This window comes from Sminthopsis crassicaudata, chromosome 2 (genome assembly GCF_048593235.1).
Source record: "Sminthopsis crassicaudata isolate SCR6 chromosome 2, ASM4859323v1, whole genome shotgun sequence".
Lineage (NCBI taxonomy): Eukaryota > Metazoa > Chordata > Mammalia > Dasyuromorphia > Dasyuridae > Sminthopsis > Sminthopsis crassicaudata.
This window is the reverse complement of record NC_133618.1, coordinates 502,493,490-502,510,882: the sequence shown is the minus strand read 5'-3', so window position 1 is coordinate 502,510,882 and position 17,393 is coordinate 502,493,490. Positions and strand designations below refer to the sequence as shown.

At 42.1% G+C, this 17,393-nt stretch overlaps 1 protein-coding gene across 1 annotated transcript in view; it reads left to right on the top strand.

Moving 5' to 3' along the window:
* The window catches only part of RAPGEF1 (Rap guanine nucleotide exchange factor 1), a 158,505-nt gene that overhangs the window by 88,944 nt on the left and 52,168 nt on the right, over positions 1-17,393 (top strand). Inside the window, exons 10-11 of the mRNA XM_074293935.1 lie at positions 1,443-1,949; positions 15,509-15,696. Of these exons, the coding sequence (XP_074150036.1) occupies positions 1,443-1,949; positions 15,509-15,696 (695 nt within the window). The remainder of the gene's footprint in view (positions 1-1,442; positions 1,950-15,508; positions 15,697-17,393) is intronic.

Below are 17,393 nucleotides of genomic sequence, written 5' to 3'. Positions count from 1 at the left end.
CACCTACATTGCATTGTGCAAGGAACAAAAATATGGCTCCTGTTCTCAAGGAGCTTGTGATTTAGTATGGGATATAACATATAAATCTATTCCTACTTGGAATGTAGCAAGTGTGTTGTATTCTATGTATAGCTCTGCTCTGAGATCAAAAGATCATCAAAGACGCTCAGCAAGAAATGGTTCTTAAAAGTGGATGACATTTGACCTTGGCCTTGAGGAATGAGTAGGATCTTTGGAGATGAGAAAAGGATGAGGGGGCATTCTTCAGGTACAAGGAATAATATGAACAAAAGCTAAGAATAGGAAACCTTGGACTTTGAGGAAGAAGGGATACAGCAAGGCATAAGCTGTACTTTGATTCTTTCCCCCCTGCACTAAATTTTTCTGCTTTGAATCTGTAAATATGTCTGCAGGAGCTTCCTAACGTTGGTGGTGGTCCTAATGTAAATGTATCATGTATTTTATTCCTAAAACTGTAACCTAGTTTCAAGTCCAAATCATTTCTTTAAGAACCTGTTTCTAAGAAAGCAATATGGTGTTGTGGGGCTACAGACAGCACTGAAAAAGACTGCTGATCTCTTTCAGGGGAAGCTACAAAAAAAGTTGGAAAACTATTTCAGATACTCATGTCTGTATACCACAGCAGCTAAACTAGGAACTTAGGAGGAGCATGTGCATGGTATAGTTACCCCTTTGGTACTTTCCATAGTTAGTACTGCTCTGCATTCTTTTACTGCTAACTGATTCTGTAACAAAGGGCTAGTTTAAAATAGTAGCAAAAAAACATTTTTTTTCTTCTGCTATTGGAGGTGCTTCTTTTACAGATGTCTAATTAAAATATTTGTTAATTTGATAAAGGGGCCTTTTAAAGTTGCTCTATGGACCCTGTAGGCTGTGGTGTCTCTCATCTCCAAAGTCCAGGGCTCAGTCATATCAGTCTCCACAAGGTGTTCCAGGATTCTCTGAACCTCACTTTCTTCATCTGTAAAATTAAGAGAGATTAAATCAATAGTGGCAAATTTTTTAAATGCCCTAGAGGCCCACATGTTGATTTAGAAAGCCACAAATTGGTTTGTTTTATATTTTTTATTTCTTTTGTTAAACATTTCCCAATTATATGCTCCTAGACTAAATGATTTATAAGATTCCTTCTGTGCATCTGTAATCTTATAACGTAAAGACAGTATATGAAATGGGAAATATTGCTATTTTTTTCTTGGCAAGGCATGCCCCCCTTAAAAAAATTTAGGGGACTACAGAAAGCTGCTACATGGATCAGAGCAAAGTTATTTTTTCCTCTTAATATCTCAAGAGATTGTAAAAGATGTGGAGGGTAGTTAGTGGGGTAATGGGAATTAGGGGGGTGGAAGGGGAGAAGAAAAAAGATTCTTATTTTCCTCTTGGATAATAGATGCATTTGTTTTCTCTGTTATTACATATAGATCACTATGACCCTGATTATGAATTTCTACAGCAAGACCTCTCCACTGCTGACCAGATACCTCAGCAAATAGCATGTAACCTTAGCCCATTGCCAGAATCTATTGGTGAATCTGGCTCTCCTTTCCATGGACGTCCTTTCCAGCTGCCTCCCAGCAACTCCCCACAGCCAGAGCTTGGCAATTCTTTGCCCATGGGGCATCCTACGGACACACCTCCTGCCCTACCTGAGAAGAAGCGAAGGAGTGCAGCCTCTCAGACCACGGACAGCTCTGGCTCCAGCTGTAGAGTCTCCTATGAAAGGCACCCTTCCCAATATGACAACATCATGGAGGATGATCTCCAGAATCCGGCCTCCCTCCAGCCAGGACCATTCACGCCATTCGCTGCTGTCCTCCCCTTCCAGCAAGGAGGCTCTTCAGCTGATTTTGTGTCTGATTTTGCTACTCCTGACTCAACAGGTCACCCTGAGAAACCACCTCCTCTACCTGAAAAGAAGAACAAACACAGTAAGCTTTTGATAAGATAATGTTTGTGAAAGTGCTTTGTAAACTCCCAGACATAAGGATTGTCATCATTATTTTCTTCCTTCCCCTCCTTCTTCCTCTCTTTCCTGCTTGATCCATGAGAGTGACCATTGAGTTCTGTAGAGGGCTCAGGCCCTTCCTCTGCCTTTGCATGAAGGGTCTTTATTGCTCCATGGGCATTAATCTATGTTGAGGAAGACTCAACACTCTTGAAGAAGTTAGTAGAAGAGCAACATGTTGTGTGATACAAAAAACCTAAACCACACATAGAAACTGAAACCTAAAGACCTGACTTTGAAGCTAGACTTCAGTTCTCACCAAATGGATGACCCTGAGAAAGTCACTTAAGATTCCCAAACTTGGGTTTTTTAAAATTAGGGGATCAGAGGGAATGATTGCTAAGGTCCCTTCCAGTTCTGAGTCAGTGAAATAAGAGATGTGGCTTTCAGTCGTGGCTATATTCCTTACCTAGCTATATAATATGGGCAAGTCACAGAACTTTCTTTTTTCTTTCTTTTTTTTTAAAATAGTTTTTATTTACCCCATATATGCATGGGTAATTTCACAACATTGACAATCGCCAAACCTTTTGTTCTAATTTTTCCCCTCCTTCCCCCCCAGATGGCAGGTTGGCCAATACATGTTAAATATGTTAAAGTATAAATTAAATATAATATATGTATACATGTCCAAACAGTTATTTTGCTTTACAAAAAGAATCAGACTTTGAAATAGTGTACAATTAGCCTGTGAAGGAAATCCAAAATGCAGGTGGACAAAAATAGAGGGATTGGGAATTCTATGTAGTAGTTCATAGTCATCTCCCAGAGTTCTTTCTCTGGGTGTAGCTGGTTCAGTTCACAGAACTTATAAGAGATTTTCCAGTTTATTAGATGGACTTAACGCTACCCATTTCATGAAGTATTTACCAAACAAAGCTCTTTGTAATCTATAAAGCACTATGTTACTGATGAGCTTTTAGCATATTAATTATCACATTAATTTATGATTAGCTGTTAGAAAAGAATACTGATTTTATTCATTTTGTTTCAAATGTGACCCCCTGGGAGGGAATGGCTGGTAAAGAAAATACTTGTCTGAAAGTATAAGGGAGTGAGTGAGTGAGTGTGTGTGTGTGTGTGTGTGTGTGTGTGTGTGTGTGTGTGTGTGTTAGACTAATTACAAGGCTTCATGGGCCAGTTTTTCTATGTTTATTCTAAATCTGACATAACAAAGTATGGTGTAAGAACTGGGGTTTTTGTGTGAAAAATGTATAATTGACTTCTTAACAAAGAAACAAAGACCTGTTTTGCCTAAGAATAGTTCAAGTTGCAGAATCATCCAGCTGGATGGATGCAAACTCAGGAGCATTTTCTTGGTTAATTGTATTTTAAAAGAAGTCCTAGAAGTACCTCTCCACCAAACACTTGCCCCCACCAGTGAGTCTCTTGCTTCTTTGAGGATGGGATGAAGTAGGATCATGGGACTTAGAGCCAGAATGGACCTTGGCCAGCATCATGCAACTATCCAACATCTAAATCAGAATTCAGACTGGAGTCTTCCTGACTCCACCTTCCACATCCTATGCACTTCATCACCTAACTGGTTCTATCTGCTGTAGAATCAGCTGTGGATAGAGAGCTGAAAGGGCCTTCAGAAGCCAGCTCAGTCTACCCCTATTCCCACCTCTGTATTACAAACAGGGAAACTGAGTCTCATAGAAAGGAAGTGAGTTTTTATTCAGGGTGATGCAAGTATGTAGCAGCAGAACTGCCATTCAGACCTGGGTCCAGATTATAAAATCAGGGCCCTTTCTGCTCTGCCTCCTCAGTTTCTAGGAATAGTATAACTAAGGTGTAACTAGAGAGTATAAGGAAGACCTCATGTTGTGGATCATATCCTCAGCTGTACCTAGTATGATTTGCAGTTTAAAAAATTTAAATGAATTCTTGAATTTGGGATGGAAAGGGTCCTCAGCGACCATCTCCTAGGTTAAATGATTTTTTTTCCAGTGTCACACACAGGTAAGACCTCTGGACTCCAGTGCTTTTTACACCAGACCCTTTCACCTTTGAAATGGAGTAAGATTGAATGGTCTTTCCAATACAAGTTTCAGATTCGTTCTCACTCATCCACCAATTTCCACACAGACCAAAAACCCAGCCAGAAGCAAGCAGCTGTTGATGCAGTGGGCATGGTGCCAGGCTAGTATCAGGAAGACTTGAGTTCAAAAATGGCCTCAGAATTTCCTAGTTTTGTGATCCTGGGAAAGTCACAAATTTGTTTCCCTCAGTTTCCTCAATTATCCCTCTAAAATGGGGATAGTAATAGCATCTACCATCTTCCCTTCCTCCCTTTCTCCCTTGTTTACAGGTATTTGGGGGAGGGATTATAGGCTGTGGCTATAGAACAGAGTGGAGTGAATTGTCTTAGACAAAAATCAGTTAGTTGATTAATAAATACCTTAGGTGTACTAGGTGCTAAAGATACAAAGATAAAATTGAAACTCTCTGTGAACATATATTCTATATCGGGGGAGATAACATGTATTGGACTAAATGACCTCATAGGCCCTTCAAACTCTGGATCTTTGATGCAAAATAAATACAAGAGAATTTGCTTGATCAGGCTTAGGGAAAGCATTCTCAAGGAGTTTGCTTTTGAGCTAAGCTTTAACCTAACCCACAATCTAAGTTTATCAGGGTAGTCTGTTAAATCTCTGAGTGAGCCAACTTGCATACACATAAACTTGAGAGAGAAGTGATGGAACCCAGCTGTTCTACATTGCCCAAAGCCATTATCCTATTACTTAGGGTCAGAGTGCTTCTGAGTATTTCTGAATGTCCCAAATAATCATTATCATTATACATGAATAATTGTGTAGACTTCATAGCATGTATGACACTTGATGGAGATATACCTCTATACAGTATTGTTTAACTAGGTATCCAGAGGTGATTTTGAAAATCCTCATCATGAAAGATATTCTCACATGCTCATCTTAGGTCTCAAGGCAAGAATAAATGTTTCACAGGCTATTAAGAATAGAAAGGACCTTAGAGACCCTCTAATACATCTACCTGATGTACACCCAAGGAAATTAGTACCCCCTGAGAAGAAGGCACTTGCCCAAGTTCTTGGAGCAAGGCCAAGGTCTACTTGACTCCCAGTTCAGAACTCATTCCAACTCCACTCTTCTCTACTTTTGCAAGTTAGCTCATGTGATTAGAGAAGCAGAAGGGACTTAATAGGTTGATTTGACTAACCTTTTACTACACAATTGAGTAAACTGAGACTGAGAGGAGAGAAAGGGATTTATACCCAAGGTTACACAGTAAGTGGAAAATCTGAGATTTTAAACTCAAAGTCTTCTGATTTTCTTTCTTATATTCTTTCCAACATGCTATATGGCTTCTTCATTAATGCCTATGTCTTTTGCATTAGGCATTGTAGTCTGGAGGTAGAAGAGCCAGTTATACATAAGAGTTGTTTTCCTTATATAATATATCTGCAGCTTGAAGCTTAGTGTATAAGCAAGTGAGTGGCCCCATTCTGTCAGGGAATCGAGGAAGCTCAGGCAGTTGGCCAGTTCTGTAAGCCTGATTTCATTAATACTGGTAATATGAATAAGCCTTCTAAAATAGCATTTTAAGCTGTCTTCTCCATACTGTCACAGTGCTCTCTAAAACATCAAAAAATCTATCAGCAACCATTTAAGTGCCTACTATATGTCAACCACTGTACTAAGATTGGAGGATACAAAAACAAAAAAGAAACAGTCCCTGCTCTGAAGGAGCTTACAGTCTCTCAGATGAGCCATCAGGTAAGCCAATCAGTTCCAAAATGGTGGTCACTTAACCCCTTCAGTGTGAAAGCTCTGTCTCTCGATTCAATTACAGAAATAGAGAAAAGGAGTTTCACTACCCAATCTGTGATTTACAATAAAGAAAGATTGACTCAGCCTCATCAGTTTGAAACAGAAAGCCATTTGAGTTATAGATATAGTGGACAGATCATGGGCCAACCTCAGACTGAGGAAGAAGTCCTGGGTTCAAGTCCCACTTCTCTCACATACTGGCCACATATGTAATCTTGGTCAAGAGCCCCTGAAGCTCTAAAATACAGACCATGTGCTGATCTGCCTTGGTAGTGGGAGTTGCTGTCCCCACCAGGAGTTTCCAGATTCCAGTAAATCACATATCTGGTCCTCATCTGAAAAAGTCTGGCACAGTGTTTAAGCTAGTATAATTCTCTAGTCCCTGCTGCTCAGTCCTTAGCTATGTTGCATGTCCTGAATTGGTGATACCAAGAAAAACCAAAATGGGCCCTTCCTTTGGGGAGCTTACATTCTAACAGGATATACCATATACTAAAGCAAATGCAAAGCGGTTACTTAAGAGGCTTTGTGATGTAGTCAATTGAGTGTTGAAGCAGACAGAGTCAGGAATACTTGGGTCCAAATCCTGTCCTAAATATTTACTTGTTCTTTTGCCGAGGCATGTCACTAAATCTGAACCTTAATAGGAAAAATAATATCACCAGGCTTAGGTCTGTTGTGAGAATCAAATAACATGATGTTTATAAAACATTTGTAAACATTAAATTTAGCACAACATGAATAAAGCTAACATTACAATTATATGAATATACAAAATTTCTAAAGGGAGAAATGCTAATAACCATAGCAATCTGGAAAGATATGATTTAAGAGGTAATAGCCGGTTGAACTGTGTTTCAAAGAAAACTGAATTCTTCAAGGCAGAAGTGAGGAGAGAAAAGGCATTTTATGCATCAAGGACCACTTTTCAGAAGATAGAATTTGGAAATGAAATGTTAAATGCAGGGACAGTGAGGACCAGAGTACAGTGTGTGATAGGAGTTAATAGTAATATGCAATAATACTAGAAAGGTAAACAAGAGCCATATTTTATGTGAGAAGCAATGGGAAGTCATTGGAGGTTTTTGAGGCTTAGAGAAAAAGAGAGGGAAATCAGATCTGTGTTTTAACAACAGCAATTTGGCAGATGTGTAGAATTGGAGAAAGGAGAGGCTGGAAGCAGCACACTCTTGGAGAAATACCTGTTTGCCAGCACCACCATTTCGTTTGCAAACATTTACAATAACACGTGCAGTAATCCAGCTTGTGATGTGAGGTTGCTTGGCAGGACTGACTGAGGACACTCGTCCCTAATCACACATTTCAGCGGGTGATGCTTTTGAATCACATATTGTGCTGCCTGACCGTGGGTAGTGTTGAGAAAGATGTCAACAGCCCCCCATCTGTTTATTTCATTTCTCTTATCTGCCATGGAATTTCCTTCTAGTGGAAGGCCCCTTTGGTCTTCCTATTCTCTTATCATCCTCCTGAATCCACCAACCTCTGCTTAACAGATTCTGAAGTCCCTCTTAGTTTCTTAATGTCATGGCTTGTTGGTTGATTCAGCTAGCAGCAGCCAACCTCCTAGATAAACAACTTGCCACCCTTGTCTTAAATTCTAATGGTAGTCAACCCTATCCCATTCATACATGCTTCCCTCTTCACCTTCTCTATTTTAATTTACTCTTCCCACAAAAGGTAAAGTGATCACTTTCCTTGCTCTTGATAAGAGATTCCAAAAGGAGCTCTTGTAGTCCTAGGGGAAGAGAACTGTCTTGCTGAATGTCAGTGATTTCAGAAAATAGATCACCTTTGCAAACCCCTGTGTCCTCTGGCTCCCTCTCTGTGGCCTCTTCAAGGAACAAAGATTTTAGCATTTTTCCTTCCCTTCCTCCCAGCTCCTTCTCACACTGCCTCTAATAGTAGGAACTACCAGACATTTAAGATATATGAAGGGGAAAGGCAATAGAGATCAAATTGAAAATGCTCTAGTTTGAAAGTCGATGGACCTAGCTCTGTTCCCTTCTTAAGGGCCTGAGAACAAAGAGTTGCCTTTCACAGCTCATCTTAAGGGTCTTGCCTATCTTTGTCATTATCTCTATGATGCAGGCCCCTTCATATAAGATACCAGGGCTTCTCCCTTCTCTCTTCATGTAAGAAACCAGTGCAAGGGTACTCTGACTATTACAGGTCACTGATGTCTTTTCCCATCTTCTTTTTGAATTGATGCCTCATTAAAAACCACAGCACCAGGGAGAGGGGTCTGCAAAAAGCAATCCCAGGAATATTTCCATTTTCTCAATCTCCCACTGCAAATAGGAGAGTTTTGAGAGTCAGCTTATCCCGCTCTGAATTCCAAACTCTTGTTCCTTTCCTTTTCTAGCATTCTTCTGAGTGTAAAAGCATACACAGGGATTGCATCTTAGCATAGCTGGAAGAGAGACATAGTGTTGGCCATAGATACAGGCATGTAGCTTTATTCCTGGCAATAACTCATGTTATTGGGTGTTTACCCTCATAGAAAAGGGAGAGATACCCCTTTGTGAAGAACAGAAGCAGAAAGGAGATGAGCATAATTTTTTCCTTTACAAGCAGAAGTAGAGTTTTTATTCTTTAAATCAGAGACTAGTTTGGGGGCAGTTAGATAGTTCAGTGAATGGAGCTCCAGACCTGGAGTCACAAAGATTCATCTTCCTGAATTCAAGTCCAGCCTCAGACACTCACTAACTGTATGACTCTGAGAAAGTTCCTTAACTCTGTTTGCCTCAGTTTCCTCATCTGTAAAATGAGCTGGAGAAGGAAATGGTGAACTTCTCTAGTAGCTGCCAAGGAATTCCCAAGTGGAGGCCATGAAAAGCCAGACACAGCTGAATGACTAAACAACCAGGACCAGTTACTATAGGAGTCTTAAGAAAAGAAAGGACTCGTTAGAAGTTAGACTCAGGGTCTGTTTAGTTTTGTTTTACCTTTTGGGTAAGTGTTGCCTGGATCCCATTAGTAAGCAAGCACCCCACATGGGGGACAGAACATGTTTGGGCCTTGTTGATACCTAGCCAGCCTGTTGTAATAGAGGAGACTGGTGTTAGAGATACCTGGAGCCAAATCTGGTCTCCAACCCTGATCAGTGCGACTATGGGCGTCAGTTTTCCTCTCTCTAAGGCAAGTAGGTGCTTTGTGGTGCAGGTTAAGTCAGTTCTCACTCTTGATCCCATGTGGCAGAGATGTGGAGGGGTTTGCCATTTCCCACACCAGCTCATTTGACAGAGAAGGAAACTGAGGCAGACTGGGTCACACGACCAGGAAGTGTCTGAGGCTGAATTTGAACTCAGAGGAGGCTTTCCCATGTCCAGTGGTCTGTGGGGATACCTGCGGTCCCTGTAGCTAGGAAGGCTGAGGCTGAGAGCTCTCGTGAGATTGGAGTTCTGAGCTACAAATGGGCTAAAGCAGACCCCAGGAACAGAGCACTGCCAGCTGCCTGAGAGCAGGCAGACCAGGCCAGGAAAAATGGAGCAAAGGAAAAAGTTTGTGCTGATCTGTCTCCAAAAATAGAGGAAAAGAAGTTGGTAAAATAGTCTTGCGACCCTTAGGGCCATATGTGCTTGTCAGCTATAGAAGGTAGGGTTTGGAGTCAGAACGAACTGGGCTCAAGTCTCATCTCTGACTCAAGTCACTTAACTGCTTGAAAGCCTCCAGGTGACTGACACTCCCATCTGTCTCAGCAGAGAAAACTGAGGAGAAATTCCCTTTGTCCTGTGTACAAGAATAAAATCATAAATCTGGACCCCAAAAAGTAGGTATTACTATGGTGATGTTATTATTATCTTGCTCTTCCTTTTAAAATTAACTTAGTGGGGGGCAGCTAGGTGGCGCAGTGGATAGAGCACCAGCCTTGAATTGAGGAGGACTTGAGTTTAAATCTGGTCTCAGACATTTAACACTTCCTAGCTGTGTGACCCTGGGCAAGTCACTTAACCTCAGCCTCAAAAAAAAAAATAAAAATAAAAATTAAATTAAATTAACTTAGTGGGGGTAGCTAGGTGGTGCAGTGGATAGAACACCAACCCTGAAATCAGGAGAACCCGAGTTCAAATTTGATCCTAGCTGTGTGACCCTGGGCAAGTCACTTAACCCTAATTGCCTCAGCAAAAAAAAAAAAAAATATATATATATATATAAAAACTTAGTGTATGTGAAGTAGACATTTGCTTCCAAGATTTCCTTCCATAGGTCAGATTGACCCTGAGATGAGAGCTGAGCTGCTCAGGCAGGATCCCACCTGAGGCTATCCCGAGGTACGGCAGCAGGGCACTGATCCAGAGCTGCACCCCAGTACTAAGCCGGGCTCTCTGCTGCATGGCCCTGGCCAAGTTACCTACTTTTCTACCCTCCATTTTCCTTCAGGTTGAAGAAAGAGATAACAGTTCTCTCCTGCCTGCTTTATGGGGTTGTCTCTGAGATTAAAAAAGTGATGAAAACCATTCCTTACATTTTAGCAGTACTCTGGGAGTGGGGGTGAGGTGTATGTGCGGGGGGGCAGGAAATCCAGCCATTTACACCACAGCCTTGTATTGTTTTAGATAAGCTATAGAGATCCAGAAACTGCTGCTCACTTCCTCCCTGGGCAGGCGTTTGAGCCCTGGGGTCCTGGATGGGCTCCAGTCTTCATAATTACAGTCTGTCAACCTCAAGGCACCCCTTGGCTTCCATTGCCCACTGCAGCCCCTTCTGTCAAGTGGTGGTCTGGGCCTTTGGGGGAGGGCCGGGCCTAAAATGGGGCAGGGCAGGCCTGCTATTCCTCAGTGCTGGCAAAGTGGTGGGGCAGATTTCTCCCATAGAGAAGTCTCCTTCCATAATGGAAAACCAATTTGTTTGGGGAAACAGTGACGATGATGATGATGGTCGTGACAATGATGACAATGGCACAGAATGCCTTAAGATGTGCAAAACACCTTGTTTGTATCATCCCATTTGATCTGCATAATTCTGTATATCATCATATTCCCTGTTTTTTGAGGAAATCTGAATTCAGATTAAAGCACTTGTCCATTGTCCCTATAACAAGCTGATAAATGATTGAGGTCAAGTTCAAACCCAGGTCCAAGTTCAGTGTCCTAATTATGGGAGCATAGATTCAGAACTAGAGGACCTTAGAATCTATTAAGCACAGACCACTTCTTTAAATCCCCAGATTTTACAGCCAAGGAAACTGAGCAAAGAGATGAAGTGACTTTCCCAAAGTTATACAGCTTTGGACACAAGGTCCAAAGTGGAATTCGAACTCGTGTCTTCCTGACTCTTGGTTCAGCACTCTCTCCAGTACACCACTCCCATTTCTTTGCCCAAAGGAGGGTACTTCAAGATAGCCGTTATAGGTTCTGCCTTTGTAAAACGTAATCTAGCCAGAAGTTACATTTGAGGTGAGGGTAGAAACAGCAGTCTCTTTTAAATCAGCCTTAGAGCTTCATCAGTTTGAAACTGGCCCAGGAGTTGTATGTTTGTGTTGGCAGGACCCAAGAGGCTGAGCTCTTGTAATGGGACTGTCATCGTCTGCTCTTACCCCACTGCCCTTTATCAGAGAGCTCTGTGTCCTCCAGCTGCTAAAATATATGCCTATTTATGTTTGAAAGGAGGCTTTGAAATCAGCCAGAGAATGTTCCTTGGGCACCTGGAGCCACAGGGATTGAGTAAGAAAGAAAAAGAGAAGCTCTTAACTCTTCTAAACTAACCAACTCAGAGGTGCTGCCCCTTGCTCGTTTCTCTGAGTTCTTTTTAGGTTCCTGATTGAGCCATCTGCCTTTATGCTAGCCTGAAAATACAAATTCACTTGTCCTGTTTGCAGACATAAAAAGATTCCTTGAAGTAGTTCCCTGGAGAGAAGCCATTTGATTCACTTCTGAATTTTAGCTCCATCTGTGAGGTAGTAGTAGGAGCCTGGTCTGAGAGGCTCAACATTTTGATTCTGACAGGTCCTAAATATGTGTGAATCTGGTTATTTGTCATTTAATTATCTAAGCTTCAGTCTCAGTCTCCTCTCCTGTAAAGTGGGTATAATTATATGATGCTAGCACTGCCTTTCATCACCAGTTCCAAAAGTACTTTGGAAACCTGAAAGTATATTAAAATTGTAATAATTATTATCATCATCTGATAGATGCCTAACACTGAAGTGACCTAAAATTAAACCACCTTGGTATAAAAATTTTTTTTTTAATTAATTTCTTTCCTATGCATTTCACCACTTGAAATACTCATACTATAATTTCTTTTGCCTAGCACTTCTTGAGTCTCTTAGGATCATAAAAAGCTGGGAGGGATCTAAGAAGCCATCTAATCCAATCCTCTCCATTTATAAAAAGAGGAAATTGAAGCTTGGAAAAGTTAAATGATTGTGTCTGCAAATGCCGGCAAGGGTGTAGGAAATATTTTAGTCCACCTATTTTTCAATAGATTTCAAGTCCACCTATTCATCCAAATCTACTGCACTCTATTACCTCCCAGTATGGTAGCACCTGTCATGTTTCCTTCAACTAGCTGTAGTAAGAGTCCTAGGAGATCCTTTGTGTATGGCCCTTAACCATCCCAGGTAGAGGCAAGTGGCTTTTAGCATTCTAATTAGTGGTAGTATTTCAGGCTTTGCTTCAATTTAGATTATTTACATTAATACTAGACTTTAATTCTCCTCTTCCATTGCCTTCTTAGCCAAAGACTTGCAAATGCCTTAAGCCCAAATAGCCAGAGTAATTACATAATTATGAGTTAAGTAATTAAAAAGCTGAATCTCTGAGTAGGACTGAGCAGCCCAGGTTCTTAATCTACAAGTACTAATTAGATGCTTCTTCAAGAAAGTATGCCTGGAGTATGCAAGCAAACCAAAGAAACTGTGGGCTGGCCTTAGAGGAAGAAGGACTCAGGCTGCTGTCACTTGGTAACTTACATCCTGGCCACAACCATGTACCAAAACCTGTTTCCTTCGGACTTCTGTTCATTTGTTAACTACAAAATCCTGGCTTCTCACAGAAGCCCTCTGGAGTCTGCCGAAGTGGATTTAGGTCTGCAGAGGGGACAGAGGTGACTTTAGCAATTGAACTTGTAAAGCCTAATGAAGTGCAGACTGATGCCCTCATGTGAAGGCTTAGAGCTTATGCACCTGCTATCTTATAGGGAAGGATCTCCATGAGGAGATCATCCCACTGATGACAGCTGAGCTCTTTGTTCTGATTTCTCACCTCCCCAAGAAAAGTCCACTGGGCTTTGAAACACCTGAGATGTATATCACACTTTGCAGAACCAATAAAGTCCTGGCTGCTTTTCCTGGTGAGGTAATGCTCTTGCTTCAGACAAATACACAGTGAAACTATGGCCTGCTGGCACTGGTAGTTGGTGGTATTCAGAATTTGCAGCTTACTGCAACCAAAAGATTTTCTGCAGGAATTTTAGGAACAAGGACCAAAGGTGCATTCTCGTAGCCAGTTTACTTTTCCAACCTCTTCCCATCTTTTTAAAGTGTCCCTGTCCTTCCAGATATGACAGTGACAACCCCTATTAATCAACCAGCACTGATTTAGAGACTGGGGAAGGGAAGTACAGAACCAAAGTGAGGCTGCCCTTGCCTTCAAGGAGCTTACATTCTATTAGGAGAGTCAGCACATACATACTTAGTAAATAATAAAGTAAACAGGATTAGGAAGGACAAGACCTATATGACTTCATCAGTATAAAAAGCTCCTTAAGAGAGAAATTCCCTCCACCAGTGCAGGTCAGCAGCTTCTCTGTGCCTCAGAAAGCAGCCAGGCTCATTTGCTTTGACTCCTGCTTTTCCTGGCTTTGAGGCCGGCCTTCTATTTACTCTGTCAGGCTGCCTCCCAAAATAAAGACGAGGTTCTTTTGAGGAGAAAGGTATTGACAGGTGGGGAGATCCAGAAAGGTATTTGAGCTGACTTCTGAAGGGAACATGCCATTCTAAGAATCAGAGAGAAGAGGGAAAATATTGTAGGCTTGGGGACAAGGAGTAGAGTTTGGAGTGTGAAGGAGGGTCATTTAGAATGAAGTTGAAAGAGCAAGTTTAAGGCCTTTGAATGCCAAACAGGCATTTGTGTTTAATCCTAGAGAATGACACCCAATGAGACCGATGTACACATAGCCCTTCCAGGTGGGCAGAGCTCATGCCATATCTTATCTCGTCTAAGACTCACACTGACCCTTCCAGGTAACTGCTTTGGGTATTTTTTTCCTGCATTTAACAGCCAGGCTAAGAAAGATTAAGTGACTTTTCCAACATAGTCAATGGGAGGCAGAGGCAGAATTGGAAGCCAGTCCCCGTAGCCAGCCTATCAGCTGTCAGAAGCAGCACCATTGGAGTCCAAAGACTTGGGCTGGAGTCCTTCCAACAGTTGTTATAAAATGGAAATAAGAACCTTGTTGCCCACCTACCGCTTGATATTACTGTGAGGAAAACACTATAAACAAGTGTTAAAGGACTGTGGGATACTTTTTTTTTTTCATATATAATTTGTGATAAAAGCTAATCTTTCTGAAATGTTTTTAACATACTCTCTATAGGTGAACTCATTTCAGTCCTACATCAAAATCTCAGATGGGTGGAATGAATATTATTTTCCTCATTTTATAGATTATTCAATCAAAAAACATTTATTAAGCATTAGCTATATGCCCGACACTCTGCTGGTAAGTGTTGGGAATACAAAAAAGAGGCAAAAGGCAGACCTGTTCTCCAGTAGCTTCCCATCTAATTTTCATCCTCTGGTGAAATGAAAGAGTGGGAGTCACCTGCCCCAACTCACACATTTACCAGCGTCAGAACAAAGACTCGGCCCAGGAGGTGCCAACTCCAAACCCACGAGGTTCAGTACCAGGCGTGTTCCTGCTTCAGGCTGAGGAATATTTAGGGTCAATTTAAAGTCAAGCCCAACCCTTAAATTTTGCAGATAAGGAAATGGAAGCCCAATGAGGAGAATAAGACTTGGTCAGAAATACATAGGTATTAAGTAGTAAAGTCAGATTTCCAACCTGGGCCCTCACAGTTCAGATCTAGCTTCAGACCACCTTAGGGGCCACCCATGAGCCCCAAGGACGCATAACAAATCGTGTCACCTGCATCCTGAATAAGACGTTTTCCATGCCTGACTATGCATGTTTGTTGCAAGATGTTTCTTTTTTTTCTCAGGAGGGAAAAGCAGAGAAAATAGAATTTTGTTAATGAAACAATTTTTTTACCCACTGGGAGTGTAACTATTCAACTTCATTCAAAGGTTTGTTAGAACCCTTGTCCTGATGTGTCCCCTCAGCAGTTTCTGAGTTATACCTTTTAATTTGGGAGAGTGGCATTAGGCTGTGCACTTAACTCCCTGGTCATCAGCAGTGAGAGTATCTAGGGTGGAGGCACATGCCTGCAGTCCTTCCTGCTGCAGAAGCAGAGACTGCAGAAGAGCTGAGCCAATTGAATTAGGTATATGTGCTAGGTCTGTACCAATACGGTGAGCCCAGACCCAAGGGGGGATGAAGTGATGAGGCCTGGAAGCAGGGACCAAATCAGAGTGGGCTTGGGTATCAGCTTTGGGGTCAGCCCTGAGGGACCCCCACGCTTCCAGCATGGGAGAGGGGGAATGACCCAGGCTCCAGAAACAAAACAAACTTTGTCTTTCAGTGCTGGCCTACATGCAACTCCTTGAGGACTACTCAGAGCCCCAGCCTTCCATGTTCTACCAGACTCCCCAGAATGAGCACATCTACCAGCAGAAGAACAAACTCCTCATGGAGGTCTACGGCTTTAATGACTCCTTCACCCAGGAGCTGGCTCCGCCCCCTGCCCTGCCCCCCAAGCAGAGGCAGCTGGTAAGTGGCATCCTGGGGTCCTGCCCAGGGCTGGCAGCCTTAGGAGCTCCTCCAGAGAAGCTACTCTGTCCTAGCTCATTCTCAGGCGAACATTTCACGTTTGCACCTACTAGCTCTCCAGAAGCTGGGACCGTCCTCCCTGGTTCAGTCTTGTCCTTTCTGTTCAAGGCTCTGGAGATGCACCGTTCCCTTCAGTTCTTTCTTATTTCCCTGATGTATCAGGTTTGTTCTCACCAACAGTGTGCTGGTCTCCGGGCTGTCCAGCTAACAGTTTCATGCGCTGCTGTGACGGGATTCATGCTGGCGTGTGCACAAACAACACGGCCTTTCTCCACTGATGCTTATTTTGCCTCTTCCTCCCTTCTTCTGATTAGGAAATTAACCCTCCCAGGAAGGAAGGGCTTTATCAGGGCACAGGGAATGGTTTGTGTGCAACCCCAGCCTGGTGTCTCTGCTTAGTGGGGCCTAATCCCTCCTCCCCACTGCATGCACTGCAGAGATGGGAAGATTACATGGCTGTAAAGGGCTTTCTGAATTATCAGATGCTATAGACATCAACACTTGGAAGGGGAAAGAGAGCATCTGCTCTCTAGATTTTAGCCATGGCTATAAGATGTCCACTTAAAAGCCAACAGTGAATAAAGAGATGACTTCAGACCACAGGGTTTTGGCCAGTTTTTGCACCCTGAAGCATTTTGGCATTCTGGTGAAACCTATAGACTTCTCAGTATAACATTTCTTAATGCATAAAATATATAGAATTAAAAAGAAAAACAATTATCTTGAAATACAGTTATCAAATAATCTTTAAAGACAAATTCCCCAGGAACCTTAGATTAAGAACCTCTACTTTAGACAGAGCCATTCTATATTTTTAAAGTCCTATGTTTCTCCTTTTAATAAATCCCAGGACCCTAGGTTTAAAACCAGAAGGGACTTTAAAGGCTGTTTAATGCAGGCCATTCAGTGCATCCCTCTCATTTTCTAGTAAGGAAACTGAGACACAAAGTTATGAAGTGACTTAATCAGCATCCCATCAGAATGTGGCATCTGAGGCAAGGTTGAACCAAGTCTTTCTGGTTCCACCTTGGTGACTCTGTCCATGATGACTCATTGTTCCAAAATCTTCCTATTTGAAAGATGGTGTTTACTCTTAATTTAAAAAAAGAGTCAGCCCCAAAGATAAACCCTAATTAGGGGAATCTGCCTGCCCCTAGGGAGGCCTGGAGGGTCCTGCAGGTGGTATCCTCCTTGAAGCCCTTCTAGGCTCCTGGATCTTACTCACACAGACCCTTTTTAATAATTCAAGCCTGTCGTTCCATCTTCCCTCCTCTGGCAAAAAGACTGTTAGAAGGGAATCCAGACCCTTTCAGCTGGAAATAAGAGGTTTTGCTTCTTATCCACCCGATCTGGTACCTTTTTAACAAGAAAAAGTAGAAGTTCCAGCATGTTGGGTAATTTTAAAAATTGTTTTTCCCATAGCAAGAAGCTCCCACAGTATTGGTCTGACTTTTCTTAGAAGTAGAAGCCAACTGCAGTATTAATTTCACTTTTTTGCTTGCTCTTTAGTGTCATGAGCAGGGCTGATATGATTATTCATCAAAAGTCTGTTCCTGACTTGTGGAGCATTTTCCTGTCTCCTACCTCTGTTAAGTCCATGAGAATATCTGCATTGATGACCCTATTTTGATGACCTC